This window comes from Myotis myotis, unplaced genomic scaffold, assembly GCF_014108235.1.
Source record: "Myotis myotis isolate mMyoMyo1 unplaced genomic scaffold, mMyoMyo1.p scaffold_m19_p_1, whole genome shotgun sequence".
NCBI classification, from domain to species: domain Eukaryota; kingdom Metazoa; phylum Chordata; class Mammalia; order Chiroptera; family Vespertilionidae; genus Myotis; species Myotis myotis.
In genome coordinates, this window is record NW_023416313.1 from 174,971,778 (window position 1) to 174,991,271 (window position 19,494).

The 19,494-nt window shown below is 43.9% G+C and overlaps 1 protein-coding gene across 7 annotated transcripts in view; it reads right to left on the reverse strand.

Moving 5' to 3' along the window:
* Positions 1–19,494, reverse strand: part of MYO1E (myosin IE) — a 189,614-nt gene that overhangs the window by 55,934 nt on the left and 114,186 nt on the right. For all 7 annotated transcript variants that reach the window (XR_004966726.1, XM_036303216.1, XM_036303197.1 and 4 more), the window contains 8 exons: positions 17,619–17,753; positions 15,568–15,700; positions 9,774–9,970; positions 6,298–6,378; positions 5,915–6,001; positions 3,568–3,654; positions 1,730–1,897; positions 646–731 (listed from right to left, as the gene is read on the reverse strand). Coding sequence is in view for 6 of the 7 variants with exons in the window: in XM_036303216.1 (XP_036159109.1) it covers positions 646–731; positions 1,730–1,897; positions 3,568–3,654; positions 5,915–6,001; positions 6,298–6,378; positions 9,774–9,970; positions 15,568–15,700; positions 17,619–17,753 (974 nt within the window). In the remaining variant the exon portion in view is untranslated. The remainder of the gene's footprint in view (positions 1–645; positions 732–1,729; positions 1,898–3,567; positions 3,655–5,914; positions 6,002–6,297; positions 6,379–9,773; positions 9,971–15,567; positions 15,701–17,618; positions 17,754–19,494) is intronic.

Consider the following 19,494-nt stretch of genomic DNA (forward strand, 5'->3'; position numbering starts at 1 on the left):
TTCACAAAGGAGAGGGGAGAAAAGGACTCAGCAGGGCTGGTCCTGAAAGCTCCAGCAGCTTGCAAAGGGGAAGTCTCTACTGCTTCTGACTCTATAGCTTTGATAGAGTCTTGGGTGAAAATGGGTCTCTGAGGCAGTCCCTCTTGACTTGTCCCTCTCAGAATTCTGGAGCCATTTCCCAAGACCTTCAGGGGCTCAGGTTAACTTGGGTCTTTTTTTTTTTTTTTTTTTTTGGGTCTTTTTAAGCCATTAAAAATATTGAGTGACCACAAAAAATTCTTGGGATGATGTATCAAGGGCCGAGTATCATAGAACCAGACTATTCTACTCTTAGGTGGTCAGACATGGCCATCCCAACCCAACCCCAGGATGGCCACCTCTCCCTGATAATAGTGTTGAAACTGATGAAACTAGGAGTCCTGAAAGGCATGCAGATTGCGCTTGGAATTCGGGGGTGGGAAGTGTTAGGGATACAAGGGTGGGGCTGAGATTGGATAAAGAAAAGCTATTTTGAGAAACCAAATTGTCCAATGATAACCCAGACCCATCAGCTCAAAGAAATGAAATGCTGACCACTCCACAAGTTTCATATTGAAAATTTGATCAAACCCATATTCCATGTCAGATAACCGGAAACATACTTACAGCTCACTGCTCTGCATAAGCTCTATCAGATCCATAAAAAGCACATCACGGTTCCTTTCACAAAAGCCATCCATGTCATAGGATACCTGTTCAAGAATGGAAGGAAATCCAATTTTATCCTTTTAGTATTTGATTGAAGAAAAAAAATAGCCAAGTAGCCATGGCTATTCTTACCAGAATGTGTCTAGTTCCAGATTTCATCATGAACCGTCACACTAAAGCTGTGCATATCTTACTTGTTAGCTTCTTAGTTGGTGACGGCCTATGGATGCTGATGAACGGTGTTTGGCTGCCCATATGGCCCAGGGATCTAGGTCTCACACACCCCTTCTTCAATGGATTCATAGGGATGTTTAAGTAATAAATGTAATTCTTTCCCATAAATTTTAGCTAAGACAGAATAAAATAAAAAAACTTCTTATGCTCATTAATCCATTGCAATGGGCCCTGTCATCCAAGGCTTTGCAATTTCTCTAACAAATGGTGTCAGAGTTGGATCAATTCAGCTAAAAAAACATGCTCAGGGACTCAGGCTAACAAAAGATTAGTTGGGATGAAAGGTAAGACCAGTGGATTTCCATAGGACTGGGAAGTCCCTAAATATTGGGACCTTGACTTACTTATCTTTGTAGCACTAACACCCACAGAAAGCTGGTACCCAGGAGGCACCCAATAATCATGTATTTTATGAGAACAAACACCAAATGTGAGCGTTTGTCCTTATTTCTCTTCCCAGTGGACATGGGCAGGTAAGGAATGAAGGTTTGTGAGGGCAGCAAGAAGCAAGACAAAAGTCCATTCCTTCAGCAGTTAATATAGGTACCAGGGTGATTCGTGATTAAAAAGGACACAGTAGTGTATTCCGTCTTTTGTATTACCTCCCCACATACTTCATAGGTCCCATGTTGTTGAATGAATGAATCCATGTTGAATGAATAAAACACAGTGAGGCAGATGAAACTATATGGACACAGTTTTCAGTTGCCTCATGAGAAAACAGATGACAGACCCAGTGGCTTAAAACAGGTAGACATTGGAAAGGATGACCTCCCCTCTCCTGTTGACCCCGGCTTGCTGGCCATACCTTCCCAGCATAATGGTGAATAATGAAGCCTTGGTTCCAGCTGTTGAAGTGCTCGTGATTCCCGATCTGCATCTGGAGTTTCTGCAGCAGCGTCTGGTCCGCCCCCTCACCCACCGCGTGCATCGTGGCGCACACGTCATCCAGGATGCTCATGATCCCAGGAGGGTTCTGATGGGACCAAGAAGCCAAAGCCCCAATTCAACGATTGTTCCCAAATACATGCAATGCTTATCGGGTCTTTCCTTGAGGAAGGAAACAACAGCTCCCTAGATTCCAGATACCATCTTGAAAGTCATTTTTTCCCTTTGAGCAAGAATACCATTAATAACCCCAAATGGGAGTCATCACTTAGATCTAAGATGGAGGAAAAGCCCATTTTTTAAAAAATGGTTTAACTCCCTGAAATTCTATTCAAAGTCGCACACAGATCATTATCTGCACACTCTTATTTGTACTAAGTTGATATAAAAAACCCCAAAGAAAAATTAAAACATTTTCCTTTGACTCTAATTCAGTGGTTCTCAACCTTCCTAATGCCGCGACCCTTTAACCCAGTTCCTCATGTTGTGGTGACCCCCAACCATAAAATTATTTTCGTTGCTACTTCATAACTGTAATTTTGCTACTGTTATGAATCGTAATGTAAATATCTGATATGCAGGATGCATTTTCATTGTTCGCGACCCACAGGTTGAGAACAGCTGCTCTAATTCATTTCTTTTTTTTAAACATATTTTTTATTTTTAAAAACATATTTCTTTATTAATTTCAGAGAGGAAGGGAGAGGGAGAGATAGAAACATCAATGATGAGAATCATTGACTGGCTATCTCCTGCACACCCCCTAGTGGGGATCGAGCTGCAACCTTGGCTGGAATTGAATCGGGACCCTTCAGTCTGTAGGCCAAGGCTCTATCCACTGAGCCAAACCAGCTAGGGCTCTAATTCACTTCTTCTTCTTTTTTTAAATATATATATATATATTTTATTGATTTTTTACAGAGAGGAAGGGAGAGGGATAGAGAGTTAGAAACATCAATGAGAGAGAAACATTGATCAGCTGCCTCCTGCACACCCCCTAACTGGGGATGTGCCCACAACCAAGGTACATGCCCGTGACCAGAATCGAACCTGGGACCCTTCAGTCCGCAGGCCGATGCTCTATCCACTGAGCCAAACTGGTTAGGGCTCTAATTCACCATTTCTTGTTAATGTTCACTTTCAGCTTATTACCCTGATAGGCATGGCTTACACAGTTGTGCAGTTACACATTTTATCCACACAGCACTATTTAATAAACAATCGTCAAGTTTCATATAGTCTTCAGTTATTTTTTAATGGCTGTGTGTGCTCTGATATGCTGTAGTTTACTTAACGACTGAAGTGTCTATGGACTTTTTCACTGTTTCCAGTTTTGAGCTTTATAAACAACAAAAACAAAAATGGTACTGTAGAGATCTCTGTCTACATCCTTTTTGTTTTCTTTTGAATAATTTCAAGGTCTCAAGTCCTAGAAGTTATATGAATGATCTAGCAGATGGGCCAATTTTGAGTCTTTTTATGCACTAAGCCATCAACACAAATGATAGAATTAATTCAGTAACAACTCCTGTTTGTAAATTGACATTTTACTCATGTTCACATGTTCGTATTTACAAAAATAAAACCCTATTGCTCTATTTGCTAACATACCTATATACACAAAATAAATGTAATTTAAAAAATTCTGTGCAAACCAGAGTTGTCACCTTGCCTATTCTAAAATAATGACACAGAGGAGAAAAATGCACTTAATGCAAATCTGTGAGCAGTTAGGATACACACCAGACCGATACTTACAACTTTGTTCTCTATGAGGTCACACACGATTTTGTTATTGAAGTACTCTATGGGCGTCCATCTTATTCCCTCTTGAACATATTCTTCCTGTGGGACAGAAAGCGGGAACTCACATGACCACCCAGTGAAGACTAGCTGGACTCCACACATATGGATATCAAAGGCACAGAAATCACCATGAAAGAAAAACTTGAATGCCCTTTGACAACAACTTGGAACTTTAATTTTTTTTCCTAAGGAGGTTAGAAAAGCAACATTTTATTGCTTGGTAATGTAATTTTTATTGAGTTTGAACCATATGAAATCATTACCACACAAGCATTTCTGACATTCAAAAAATGGCCATTTAATATGGTGAAACCTACAGGTCTGTTTCACAATAATCTCCGAGTTTAACATAGGACAGCAGCATGGATTAGCATCAAGGCACTTAAGGGGAAGGCCCCTCACTCGGGCCAGGGGCTCACCTAACTGGATGGACACCAGCACACTCTCCTGGTTCTTCTCCTTCCTCCCAGGTTTGCTTTGTTAGCATCTCTCCAGATCTTTATAGGAGACAGACTCTCAGGGCTCAATTTTCCAGCCGTCTTGCTTTCCTCAACCCTCCTTCTCTAGGTGATTCCAATCAATCTCATGGCTTTAAATAGCATCTATAGGCTAGTGACCTCTGTATTCATTTCTCTAGTCCAGACCTCCCCACTGAGTTCCAGACTCATATGTATTTTATTTTGGAATCTGCACTTGGATGTACAACAGGCCTCTCAAATGTAACTTGTTCAGCAGAGTTCTGACTCTACATCCCCCCTGTCTCCAACCAACTGCTCCCCTAACCATGTCCTTCAGTAAATGGTCTCACCATTGGCCCTGTTATTCAAGCTACAAAGGCAGAAATCATCCTTAATTCCTCTTTCCTTCTTGGCTTATTGCTAATTATTTTGAGTAATCATGGTGACTCAGTCTCTAACATGTATACTAACTCTGACCACCTCTCACCGTGTCACCACCCCTACTAATAGACCATGGTCTAAGCTCCCGTCCTGTCTTGCACAGTCTCCTGCATCGTCTCCTAATTGGTTTCTAAACTTCCATTCCTGTTTTCTTTTCCTGTCTCACTCCATTCTATAAGTCTGTAAAGCTAGAGTGGTGACCTTCTCAAAAACACAGAACACAAATCAGACCATGTCACTTTTCTGCTCAAAATGCTGCAATGGTTTCCTATCCTACTTGCTATGAAATCTGAACTTTCTGTCATGCCCTACAAAGTTCCTATATGATCTAAATGCTGCCCACTTTTTCCCATCTCAGTCCACCCCACGCTTTCCCTAGCTGTTCTGAGGTGGTGGAAGGCGAGACCTCCAGGCCAGAGGTTTATGTGAACGCCTCTGCTCACTGGGGCTCCTAAGCATGAATGCTCCATGACTAAACATCCCCAAACAGCCTTTCATATGTCGAGTGGGTTGAACATGTCCCCTAAAATCTCAAAATGTGAGGTTTGGAAATAGGATCTTTGTAGATACAATTAGATAAGGACCTCACAAGAGACATCATCTTGGATTTAGGGGTGACCCCTAATCCAACCACCTGTGCCTTTACAGGGGAAAGGAGAGACAGTTGGACACAGACTGGAAAAGGCCGTGTGAAGACCGAGGCAGAGCCTGAAGTCATGTTGCTACCAAACAAGGACAGGAGCCACCAGAAGCTGGAGAGCCAAGGAAGGATTCTCCCCCAGAACCTCTGAAAGGGGTGACGCTCTGGTGACACTTTGATACCGGCCTCTGAGAGGAGAAATCTCTGTTGTTTTAAGCCACCTGGTTTGTGGTACTTTGTTACTGACACTGTAGAATCGAAACACAATGCGGAATCCAGAATACAGGGACCTGCGCTGGCCTTTCAGAAGGAACGATAAGCAAGACATGTTTCTTCAAGCCAGAATGAAAACACCAGCTTTTGTTAAAGACACATTAATTTCTAGGGAGAACTGGGAGTAAAGCAACTCTGACAAAGCCAAGCTTTTCCTTGGGCACACAGGAGATGCCACAGACAAAGGGGTTGGAACGACGTCTCCATTTTGCACTTGGTCAGTGAGTCAGAGAGCAGTAGAAGCAGCCAGTTCCAAGTCCAACTTCACAGCATCCTTTGCTCAAAGGAGGAAGAAAATGTAGCCGACGGTGTTTCTGTTTCACAGACGGAAAGGTCCCAGTGGCATGCGGTTTGTCTGCCTGACACTGTTAAGGACATTTCCTAAGAGATGACTCAAATCTGAAGCTGTTATCCAAAGAGAAGTCTACACCCTTGAAAAGAAAACAAATTAGAAGGAGAACACGATGAAGGAAGAGGGAGTGCTTACCTGTTCGGCCTTTAATGTCAGTTCAATAAAAATCTGCTGTAATTTTTCATTAACAAAATTGATACAAAACTGTTCAAAGCCATTTTTCTGAAAAAGAAAAAGTTACTTCCATCAATCATTTCTGCAAAATCATTTCGAAGACATTTCTTGAGTGATCTAGTGAGATGCTTCCATGTGACAAGCCTTTGCAGAAATGCTGGAGGCATCAGGAGAAGGCTGCGTAGTTTAGATTTAGGAGAAACTAGTTTGGTGATGGTGCCCAAAGGCAAAAATTGGGCCATAGTGGGGTGTTCTTTTTTTTCACTGCCTAGAATTAATCATTTCTTCAAGCCAGAGGAAATGCATCACCCTCCCCAGTCTGCAATGACTTAAACTGGTCCTACCTGGAATATTTCAAAGCCGTAGATGTCCAGAACGCCGATGTTGTATTCTTCATGGTCCTTCTCCATCGCTTTGTTGATAGACTAGGAGAAAGTAAGCAGCATGGCAATTAACTCCTTTTCCTGCACATGCAGAGGGGGAGGGAAGCAATCCTGCACACAACAAACAGACTACACACAGCAAGTACTAGTGTCTGCTGGAACCAGAGACCAAGGCCGTGACTTACAGCTTTAAAAACGTCTCAGTGCCTCACAGACAGAGAGCAGGCAGACAGCTCTGGTGGGGGGAGGGGTAATGCTGGAGGGTGTGGCGGGATTGAGCAAAAAAAAAAAGAGAGAGAGAGGTAACTCATGGACATGGACAACAGTGTGCTGATTGCAGGGTGGAGTGGAAGAGGGCACAGAGGGGATAGGTGATGGGGAAAAAAAGAATACTACGAATTGTTAAAAAAAAAAAAGAAGTCTCAGTGCAATGTCAAGTACTTTGGGAAACCACCAGAATCCCAGAAAACTATTATGGTAGCAGAAAAAACAATGTTTGCTTAATGATGAAAACCATTAAATTCCGGCAGAGTTAGTTTTCTTCAGGAAGTCTTGAGAATTGGAAGAAAATGTCATCTCGGATGATCGAAGTAAAATCTGTTTCACATGAAGAACCCCACTCACTAATCATTTAATGATCACCTAACACAATGCGCCAGGGATGTCAAGAAGACAATCTCTGTGGCCAGGAGCTTATAGAGAGGGTGAGCCAACTACGGTTAATAATGCCAGTAATTACCATTAAAGTGATGTTAATAAGAGCAGCTTCTGTATATTTAACATTCACCTACTCCAGACTTTGCTAAGTGCCTTGTATGTGTCAGGTCCTTTAATTCTCACTGCAGTTCTCATACCAATAGCAATCACAGTGCAATCCCTGAGATCACGCTGGGCAAGAGGGAGGGCCTGGGATGACACTTAAGTGGACGATGCCTAAGTCTATGCTCTTTTTTAATTAGAAAACATTTTTTTTTAAAAGTCTGTGGTCTCAATCACTGTGAAAAGAGATGTGCAATTCAGTGGAACAGACAATGACAGGAGGGCAGTGTAGGTTGGAGGGGTTAGTGAGGACTGCAGGGGAGGGAGGAACACGGGAGAAAAATTCCAGGCGGTGAATACCTGGATGAATCTTGAAGTACCAGAGTTGTTTTCCAGGCAAAAAAAAAAAAAAAAAAAAAAAAAAAGAAAAAGAAAAAAAGATAATCATCTTTTGCAAGCTAATGCGTAATAATGTAGAACACGTAGCTCAGTACCTGGTACACAGTCAGTGCTTGGTAACTGTCAGCTCTAACTAGTATCACTTACATGAAGCATCCACCCTCTTTAACACACACAAAATTGGGAAAAGATGGAAAGGAAATAAGGTGGGAAGCCCAGTGCTGGAAGATACACTGAACAGGGACAGGAGGCGTGGGTTCTAGTCCTGGCTCTGCATGACCCTCTTGCTGAATGGCCCTGGGCAATTCCACCAGTCCTGGGGCCAAAGATTCCCTTGTCAGTAAAAGGAGGGTCTGAACACGTTAAAAACATGGCTAATGCTTGGCATGACCTCGACCTCCCCAAGCAATCATATCCTTAAACTAGCCACAAGGAGTACACAGAATAACTACCCTACGCTGCCCTGCCCTGCCCGACCCTAACCGCACCCAATCATGCAGACCTCTAGGGTCTAATGACCACGTTGCTGTCCTTGACTTGGGCTTCCTGAGGGTTCTTCCTGCCTTGATCATATAAAAGGCAGAGGAGTAGAATACTGGATCACTGCCCAATTACCTGGATTTAATTCCTAGGTCTATTATCTAAGAGTGGTGTGGCCTTGGGTAAGTGCCTTAACCTCTCTGGGCCTCAGTTAGCTTATCTGAGTCACAGGGTTGTGGTAAGAATTAAATGAGGGTTTTTTTTGTGTTTTTTTTCCCCCCCTAAAATACTTAGAACAGTATCTGGCACATAGTAAGTGCTAAATAAGTGTTTGCTATTATTATTCTCCCTCTCAGGCTGCAATGATTAGCATAGACTGTCACCGGCAGTGCTACACTGCTCAAAGACTAATTTTCAGGATCTATATGCGGTATACATAAATATGTATATATATGCAAATATTATGCAAACACACACACCTCAAGGGATGTCTGATATAGATATATATATATATATATATATGATTATTCTATCATTAAAAAAAATATGTGGTGGTTTTAAAATACAGACATCCCTTGATATCCGTGGGGAAGTGGTTCCAGGATGCCCGTGAATACCGACATCCATGGATGCTCAAGTCCCTTATATAAAAGGGCATATAGTATTTGCAAATAACCTATATATATCCTCTCATAAACCTCAAATCATCTCTATATTACTTAAAATATCTAATACAATGTAAGTGCTAGGTAAACAGTTGTTATGCTGTATTGCTTAGGGAATTATAATAAGAAAGTACAGACACAACCATCATAGGCCTAAATACATAATCAGTGACAACATTTTTTAATTTTCTGAATATTTTCTATCCACAGTTGGTTGGGTCCACAGATGTGAAGGGCCGAAGAAGTCTCTGATACGCCTCCTTTCAGAAGGTGGAACCTAATTTCTCTCCCCTTATGTGTGGGCTGTACTTGGTGACCTGTTTCTAAGGTACAGAATATTGCAGAGCGGCAATACTTGAGCTCAAGACGAGGACGTTAAAAGCTCTGGGACGTCTGCCTCGCTCTCTCTTAGATCACCCACTCTGGGGGAAACCAGCTGCCACGCTGTGAGAATATTCAAGCAGCTGAAAAGAAAGGGCCGTGCAGCAAGGACCCGAGGAGTCTTGCGAATAGCCGTGTGAGTGTGTCAGCTTGGAGCCAGATCCTCCAACTCCAATCAAGCCTTGGGGTGACCATCACTCCCCTCAGCATCTTGACCACAATCTCGTCCCTGAATCAGAACCACCAAGCTAAGTCACTTCCAAATGACAGAATAAATGTTTATTGTTTTAAGCTACTAAGTTCTGGACTAATTTGTAACACAGTAATAGATGACAAATACATCCCTAAATCTTTAGGCTCAAAGTCAAGATGCCTTCATGTCCTGGTCTCCTCCTTTCCTGGCCTTTGGTCCTGCCTCTATAAAATACAGGCTGGGGGCAAAGTGGGTTTATAGTTGTGAGTACGGGAATCACACCTTATTCTTATTTGTTAATTATTGTATTATTTTCCATATGAACAACTATAAACTTACCTTTGCCCCACCCTGTATTTTGTCCATGAGAAGCTGTTACAGTCTTGGTGGAGAATTCTAGAAGTAAAAGCAGGATACACTGGCCCCAGGATGAAAGGGTGAAAAGTGGAGGAGTCAGGTGATGGTTAGAAGGAGTGAGCCACATGAACATGAAACCCTTAGCAGTTTTCCTCTTGGCAGCTACAATAAAAAGCACCACCAAGTCAGCTACGTCTACTTACATCCACCAAGAAGTCAAAGACGCGGGAGTGCAGGGCCTTGGCGAGGGCGTCCCTGGTGTAGCAGGCCTGCTCCACGTTGAGTGTCACGTGGATGGACTCCGACTTGCCTCCCCACTTGCTATCCATCTGCCGGCTCGTCAGCTTTTCTTTCAAACGGTCCTGGTTTATCCCCAGGAGATAGGCAGGAAAAGCCAAAACTATAGAAAACAAAATAAACCTCGATTGTTTTTAAGAATGTTAACAATGTGTCTCACAAACAGGGAGGCACTTGTGTGTGTGTGTGTGTGTGTGTGTGTGTGTGTGTTTATGCATTTGCGTGTTCACACGCGCGCACACACACACACACAAGACACCATCTTTAGTCCCAAGAACTTTCAGGCTAGTGAAGACCGCTTATCAGCAATCCCACACACACCCATCCATTTTGCTTTTCCCAGTTATTCTATTACATGAGTCAATTCCTATGATGACTGAGCTTCCAATAATACAAATCAGTTAACCAAGAAGGGTGGCATTAAACCAATCCTCCCTACTGAGATCACAGCTAAATGCCTAAAATGGACATCTCTCCAAGCTTGCAGCAAGACAGCCGGAAGGAACTAAATCAAGCAACATTTCTTTGGCTTCAAATATTGTTTTCTTCCTCTTTGATACAGTGTTTTCATAGCATCATTCACAAAGAGCTGGAAGCATCTGATATCATCAAACTAATAATTACAACCAACCACTTATTTTTTGAGTAGTTACCATGTGTGGGGTTGTTAAAGGGAGAGGACAGGACACAAATTATTGAAGAAACTCTGATGACAACCTAGAGGAGGCAAAAGTAGTTTGCCAAATAAAAGCTAAATATGTGACACAGATAGATAATAAAGTCCTGGGGGAATTTAGAACAGAAAGATATTACTACTTGCTTGGGTGATTGAGGAAGATGGGTGGGGTCTAAAAGAATGGACAGGATAGGTATCGATGCAGAGGATGAGAGAGAGAAGGATGGAATGTGTAAAGGTGAGGAGGCAGGAATTCAAGAGACATGGTTGAGGTACACAGTGAGTAGACCAACACTGGCTACAGCTGAAGGTTATGGTAGATGATTAAAAGGTCAGGGCCAATTCCAATAGTGGGGATCACTGAACGGTCTGAGATGGTCGGGCTGGAGTCAAGGGGGCCTAGATGGCATCTAGAGAGGGGTGTTAGAAGATTTTTCTGGGCGAGGCGTAGGGAACAAAATGGAGGGTGTTGTATTATTCACATCACAGCACGCCCATCCCACCCTGAGGACATACAGTGGTGTAGTGTGTGGCTTTCGGGTAGAAGAGCTGAGGTTCCCAGGCTCAGCAACCTGTTTCCAGCTGTGAAACTCTGCAAGAGGAAGGCTAGTGATATAATGGAATTCTTTTTTTCTGGTTAATACATTCTAATGTGAATAAGTGACACCAACCATCCTTGGGCATAAAAGGATGCTCAGATTTCTCCCACTATTTTTATGGACACAAATCAGAATTCTTAACCGGACTACGAGTCTTCTTTTTCTGCATAAAGTTTTCCAAAATTCTCTGATAAAAGGGTTTTGTGAAAGACCTTATCATGATAATGCTCAAAAATCACAAGCCTCCCAATAAAAAATAATGTTTGAATTTCACAGATGGTGTTAGAATGAACATGCTGACATTTCTCAGTATATACCTTCCAAGGAGATTAAGTCAGTGAATGCATTTAGAAAAAGTGCAATGCCAGAACAAGGTGTATATTGATCTATGTGAGTGTTCCACAGAAATGCTCCCACTAGCAGACAGCTTCCTTTTAAAAAGGGCATGTGAATAAATCAAGTGCAGTAATTTGCCAAAGGCTATTTCCTTTAGATTAGTTTTTACACTTGATCTTGGCGCAAAGGCCATGAAGTGATGATTTTAATTTAGTTTTTTAAATTTAAATTTATTGGGGTGACATTGGTTAATAACATTAGTTTCAAGTGTACAATTCCATAATACGTCATTTGTATATTACATTGTGTGCTCATCACTCAAAGTCTCGTCTCTCTCCATCACCATCTATCTGATAATCTTTACCTTCTTTATCCTCCTCCCACCCTCTTTTAGTTTAGTTTTGATGTTCACATGTATGTTTAGGAACCTGGATGTGTCTCCCACTAAACAGAAACTTACCTTTGTACAGAGCAAAAACATCAGATGCCCGTAAGTCAGATTAGACACAAGTAGGATTGTTGTGAGAACCAAGAGCCATTTACCAATGAGTCTGACGTATAAGAGGTTCACTAAAGGAAGCTACAATGTTGATTGTCACCACTGTCACCAGGCAGATAGTCAGGTACACGTGTATTTCACTTGACACACTGGTAGTCAATGTTTTATAGTAAATTCACCAGGACCCCTCATGCTTCATGGCAACGACACAGTGAATTGTTTGATACAACAAATCATTAGCCTCACTTTGTTGGTTTTGTAAATATGAGCTCCTGCCAAGCCCATAACCATGCTAACATGGGGACACAGTTCAAATATTTAGTGAAAAAGTCTATCCCATTATCTTTATGACCACAGCTAAAGAAGCGTAACAAAACTGAAGTAGTCCTTGAGATCAAACAGACGGACAAGATGTAAAGGAAACATGCCCTATCTACTTCCATGGCTCACACCTCTTCTATAGAGGAGGGCACAGTGAAGGACCGCAGGCACTCGAAAAACAGGGCATGGAATCTGGCCAAGATTCAGAGCCACAGGCGGAGGGAAACAGCTAAGAAGCCTAGAGAGGAAATCCAGTACTGGCTTTTAAAAAAGTCCATGCCATGTTTTTCAAGTATAACCTTTTATGACCTCACATTTTCTTCAGTGGCTGCCCTGGTACTAAAATTACAGGGCTGCTCATACTGACTTCCTTCAGGCTGTGAATTTCCATGAGGTGTCTGGGAGGGTGGCTGCATAAGGACTGCCTCGGAGCAGTACAGAGGCTTGGGAAAGGAGAGGAGGGAGCAGGCATTGATTCATTTAAAAATGCTGATGTAACTCTGGTATAGTTAATCAGAATTATGTAGAAGAACCTGCTAGAAAATAATGTTTCAGCACATTTTGATAATGAAGATAGATTTCTATTAGTGCATTAAAAAGTCACATTTAATTTTTTCTTTTACATGTGAAGTATAGAGAAAATAGAGAAACTGACAAGATGCAGCAAAACAAAATTCCATTTTACAATTTTAAAAGAAACAGCGAGGTAAAAAAGTTTTTTAAAAATAAATATTAGCCCGGCCGGTGTGGCTTAGTTGTTGAGGGTCGACCTATGAACCAGGAGGTCATGGTTTGATCCCCAGTCAGGGCACATGCCCGGGTTGTTGGCTCAATCCCCAATAGGGGACGTGCAGGAGGCTGCCGAACAGTGATTTTCTCTCATCATTGATGTTTCTATCTTTCTCTCCCTCTCTCTTCCTCTCTGAAATCAATAAAATATATAAAAAAACACACAAAACAAATAGTTAACAGGGCCAAGGAGAGGCGTGGTCACTTGTACTCCCCATCGTTGTTTATGTCATGTTATTTTCCTTCAATAAAATTCTTAGGTTAATTTGGATTTAATATCTTTTGAGCAAGACTTGTTTCCACAAAACCATCTTATGCTATTGATAATGACAGGTACAGATGTGCCCAAGTTGAGGTTTGTTTGACTTCTCAGCAATGTAAAGGTTTGACTCCAGAAATTCTATAGCTCCATTAGTCTAAGGTAACGTAACAATACAATTTGTTGTTATTAATGGCTATTTTGCTTTAGCTCTGATGGAAATCTTACCATTTCCCTCATTACGATAGCTAGAGAAAGTTTGCTTTTTTCTCTTAACCAAATATGGGCTAGCTCTTCCCTTTACAAATTTATTACACTGATATACTCAAATATCGGAAAGACACCACAAACCAGCTTATTCATTTTAGTAATGTTCGTTCATTATTGTAAAAGCAGCAGATCCAAAACTATCCTAACGTCCATTAACAGATGACCAGTTCACTAAATTAAAATATAGCCAAGCAATGGAATATTATGCAGCTACAGAAAAGGATGAAGCTCCTCAGTGAGTTATAAAATAACCCTCATGATATACTGTAAAGTGAAAAGGCAACTGCAGACTATGTTCTATGTTCCCACTGATGCACAAAGTGAGAAAAAATGAGTGGGTGTGTGTAGTTGCTCTGGAACACACGTTCCCTGAATGGAATACGAGAGACTGGAAGCCTCTGGGGAAGGGAACAGTTGAGTGCAGGGGGCGGGGGAAGCTTTAACAGGGCACCCCTCTGAACCATGCTAAGGTCTTACCAACTGAACAGAAAACAAATTACTGGAAGGAGGGCACATTTCTTTGCTGGACTTCCTTGGTTTCCAACACAGCCTTTCCCGATCCCCATCACTCCACCTCCGCCAATCAGGGCATTCCACAGGCAGCTGCCAATCCTGGGCCTCACGCCGTTGGCGGAGGAGGCTACTTCTTGGCCCAGGCACATGGGGAAATGCTAGCTGTGCCAGAGTCATAACTTTGTTCTCCAGTATAAAGGGGCAGTAAAGGACTGTGCCATCCACAAAGGGAAGAGAAATCTAGTCGACTTTCACAGAAACCAAACTGTCAATGTTAAAAGGCCAAGTGTTAATGAGCTTCCCGCACACTCCCGTGCATTTGTTAAACGTGAAGGGCAATGTCCACAGAGTCTAGAAACATAGTTATTATTATTATTGTTAGGTTGTGTTTCTAGACTTTGTGGACACCCTGTCTATTTACTGCTTTCCACCCCGTTCCTTCCCCTGGTAAACATAATTCATCTTGCTCTTTATCAGACAGACATCAGAAGTTAGCAGAGCTTCCCTTTTTATCACAAAAGAAAACAAAAATATAAAAAGAACCTTATTTGGAATGGAAATAGCCTTGCTGCATTGTCAGCAACGAGTGGGATACTATTTATTACTAAGCATCTAAATTTATCATCCTTGAAGAATGCTGAGAAAGGGAGAAATGTCTTCCTGGGTGGTTAAAGGATGGAAAGCCGTCTGATGCCCAAGAGGCCACAGTCAGTCACACGCCCTGGTGACTGTGGGGGCCTGTGCCATGCGAAACCAGTAACGTCTCTGCAGGAAGGACTTGATTCCTGAGTTCTCAAAGAGTGAAAATGGCCATTCAGGTCCTCAGGCTCTGATTACCACAGAGGTGACCATTAAAAGTGACCATTACCAATAGCAACACAAAAGTCAATGTCCTTTTTTCTCTTTTCATTTTCAGAAATCCGATCTAATCCAACCCATGGGGCACACTGAATCTGTGAGCTTCCCATATTCCCATATATCCAATCACTTGCTCTTCATGACCTTTAGGTGAAGGGAGACCCTGAAGATCAGTGATAGAGAAGGTTTTTATGAGAAGACAAATCTTTTGAGTTATTCGGCTATTACCCTAATCCTCATTAAAGTATCGCTTTACTTTTAAACCTAGATGTGAGATTCTGCCAGCTTCCCCAAGGTTAATGATAAATTGAAATGAATTCACGAATGATCTCTGGGTATGACTCTGGGACAGTTAATGCGGGAGGCGGGAGGAGATGGGTGGGAGGAGTGGGCAGGTGGGCAGAAGAGGCCTGGACACTCACAGGCCCTTTTGTTCTGCCACAGCAGGACGCACGAGACTTCTCATCTCTTCCCAAAATACCTCAGTTGAGATCTAAGCAAAGGAAAGCGGTGGGTTACTTCTGATGGAGCTAAACAATGGTTTCCCCTTGTTCGACAACTGTGCGCCACGGCTACTCACACTCTTCACTCTCCACTGCGGCGTAGTTGCCCACTTCTTTGAAGCTGATGTTTCCCAGGTGGAGCACGCCTGCCACGATCTGCAGCACCAGCGCCTGCTCCTCCGCGAAGATCCCGATCACGTTCATCGCGTGCTGGAAGCGGGAAGAGATTACCCATGTGAGCCGGTCACCAGCCTTATAAGCACACAGCGCAGGAGCCCAAGCTTCGACTGGGTGGTGCAGTGATACGTGGCTTAGCTAGTGACGGCAGCTGGAAGTCCCAGTCAGACATTATCCCTGACCAATGCACTCTCTTGCATCTCTCTCAAGTCTCAACATCACGCTGGAAAGGCAGTGTGTCCTCGAGCAGAGCATGCTCCCCTCCAGGGTAAGGGCCAAGAGAGCTGCAGGAGGAGCGGCGCGCAGCTGGAGCAGCAGCTGGACACAGTCAACAAGTCTGTCCGCATCCCTTGGTGTGATCCTGGTGCCATGCCTCTCCCCCTAGGGCACTGGTGCCCGTGTCCAGCTACTCCAAATACACACAGAGGCCTTTCCCTTCACTGGGAGGACTGAGAATAGATTGCATTTGCAAAAGATCTCAGTTAAAAATCTCCGGGGATTCAAATAATAACAGCATCAGAGAAGTCTTATTTCTGAAATCTATACAATCGAATATCGAATAAAAGCAGCTGAAAAACTTGAGTCTTTGATATCCATATTCCAAAGGAAATTTACTCTAGGACCAATGCAGGCCCCTCATCTGCATTGCTCCAGCCAGCTCCTTTGGGGCCTCGGGGCGTCTTGATGTCCCCTCTTGTCCTGGCCCCTGGAAATACATCCTGCCCTTCAAGAGCCAACACCAACTTTCTTCAAGCTGTACCTCCAAATGCCCTGCGGGGTCTCCCACTGGGCTCTGGCTCTGGGCTGAGGTAGGGCCAGGCTGATAGCTGACTCAAAGGGCAGTAGCGATGCATTTCTTTGAGGCTAAATGGGTGACCAGCCCACCTCCAGAAAGGTCTAACTCGACTTGTTAAGTTGTTTCCCTGAAGATGTCACCTTTTGTACTATAACACACACACGTGTGAAGAGCTCTCTGACCTGTATGTACAGAGTGAAGAGAGAGTGGGTGGGGAAAAGCCTGAAGGTGTTCTAATAAACTCAATCAGGTGTCTAACCTGATTGAGGACCCAAGAGCGCTCTGCTTTGCCTTTCTAAGGAGGCAGAGCAATTGTGCGAGCTGCCAGTAAACAGGCGTGGTAAATGCACTATGCACAACAGTTCTTACCTGCTAATCAGAACTCCTGTGTGTGTGTGTGTGTGTGTGTGGGGGGGGGGGGGGTTAATGATGCATGCACTATTTTTGTTTGTTCGTTTGTTAATCCTCACCTGAGGATATTTTTTTCCGTTGTTTTTTAGAGAGAGTGGAAGAGAGGGAGGGACACACACACACACACACACACACGCACACACAGTGTGAGAGAGACATCAATTGGTTACCTCCAAACATGCCTCAACTGGGGATTGAACCTGCAACTCAGGTATATGTCCTTGAGCAGGAATTGAACCCTCCACCCTTTGGTGTGAGAGACGACGCTCTAACCCAGTGGTTCTCAGCCTTGGCTGCACATTAGAATCACCTGGGAATCTTTTTAAAATCCTGATTTCTGGGCCTCATCCTCCGGAAATTCTGTTTCTTTGTTACTAATGTTGTGACCCCATCCCATACCAAACAGAATTTCCAGAGGATGAGGCCCAGAAATCAGGATTTTAAAAAGATTCCCAGGTGATTCTAATGTGCAGCCAAGGTTGAGACCCACTGCTCTAACCTCCGGCCAGGGCACGTTCACGCTCCTTTTTTATTGCCCGTCTCAAATCATTAAGCGGTCCTCTGGCAGCTGGGCAGGTGGCTATTGAAGGGTGCTTAAATGTGTTTTACAAATAGGACTGCTTACAGCAGAAAGAGGTGGAAATTTCATGCTGCTCTTGGCTTTGCTAACCTTCAGTGCCCTTTCTACCAGCCGCAATGCCCTGCCCGCGAGCAGATCCCGCCTGGTCCTGCACCAGCACTTACCAGAGTTTCCTGAAACTCCCGCTTGTCATCAATGTCATCTACCTTGTAGGACCCGGAGAGGCTCAGGTAGTAGTAATAGTCCATGCTGGTGATGCCCAGGCTCTGCTTCTGGTCGGCAGAGGCGCCCTCGATGAGCTGGAACAAGAGACAGTGGGGTGGGTGTGATGCGGCCCTCAAAGTAGTCCCTCATGTTCCTGCTGCCTCCACCCTGAACAAGGGCGATGGGACTCTCTAGCCCTGCTTTCTGAAATGACCGGTGGTCCTCACCCCCAAAATATGACGGGGCTTCAGGATTTCTGCTCTACTGCTGATAGCCCAAGGTCCTCTCTGCACATGCTGGTCCTTAACTCTCTAATAAGACCTGCAAGACCTGGGCAGCTCCCCTTGTCCAACACGGAGAGCGGACTGCAGTGCTTCCGTGGTGAGACCCCTCTAGAGAGTGGAAACCAAGCCAGGTTATAATCCCTCCCCATTCCTGCTCAACTGGCCTGTGGCTTTCTAGAGCGCAGCTGGCCCCTCCATGCGCTCACTGCAGGGTGCATATTAAAAAGCCACCAAAGGTCCACACTCTGGCATTCTGAAACCTCTAAGCAAATGACTGTCCCAGACTTTTTGTTCCACCTCTGATACCTGCCTTAGGTCTGAGCAAGACCCTCTTAAAGGGCTCCCACCAGTGCTGTGCTGCAAATACTTGACCAGCAAGTCTTGGGGAGAAAGTGGATTTGTAGTGTCTGCCAGTTTCCATGGTGTAAATACTTCTCCCCTGACTGATGTCAAATTATTAAGAAAATGTCACTGAAGGAAGAGATGGAAAGAGATGCACACAGCCCAGGCAAGCCAGCTCCAGCCCCCTGCTGGCTCCAACCCAATGGGACTTAGGAAAATAGAGACGGTTCCTCTCCACACTTCTCCACTGCGGTCAAGTTCCTCATGTCAACTCAGCAGCACATCCCCAAAACAGGGAACCTCATCTCCATTGCCGAGAAGTCCCAGGTCACCCATGACATCAGCTTCCCTTAGTTTTCTTCCTAGTCTTTTCGAAATCTTTTTGTACCACCCTCTTCCTATCGTTCTCTTCTGTTTATCTTTTTTCTTTTGTCTGAGAAAAAAATTTCCCTTACTCTTCCTGTCTTCTCCCCACCCACATGGCACAGCCCCTCTCACTTGCATTTTCAACTCCCCAACCCCAACTCTCTTCTATCTACAAACACGTGCTCTTTGCCTTCTTTAGAAGCATTTCATTGACTCCGTGAACTTCAAGCTGCAGACTCTACTTTCCCATCACGACTTAACCACCTGCACTCTGGCCTCTCCCCTCGCCATTCTGATGAAATGACGCTTGACACTACTTCCAGTGGCAAAGTCCAACAGCCCTTTCTTAGTCCCTAGACCCCTGCCCCATCCTTTACCCATAAGAGCTCTGAGCATTTGATCCTGAAGTTCATTCCCGAGCTTCCCCTGGCTTCTGTGACACTGCAGGTTCCTGGTTTTCCTCCCCTGACTAAACCCCCTGCTCCCCAATGCCTGCTCAATCTGCAGACGGTCCACAGGCCCCCAGTCTTGTAGAGACATGGTTTTTCTCTCCACACTCACTCCCACGGGTGTCTCATCTATTCACAGCTATAACTGTATGTCAGAATCTTTACCTCCATCTTCCCCTAAGCTCACCACTTCCACAGCCCCTAGTCTGCTGGTTTCCAACCTGTGGGCAGGGGAGTTCGGGGGGGGGGGGGGGAGGGAGGAGGGGGGAGGGGGGGAGAAAGGCACGGGAATGGGGCCAGCATTTATTGAAAGGGGTCCTGGAAACAATTATGAACTTCGCACTAGTGCTTAGTAAATACTATACTATGTGTGTGCTATACAAAATTATTTTTCA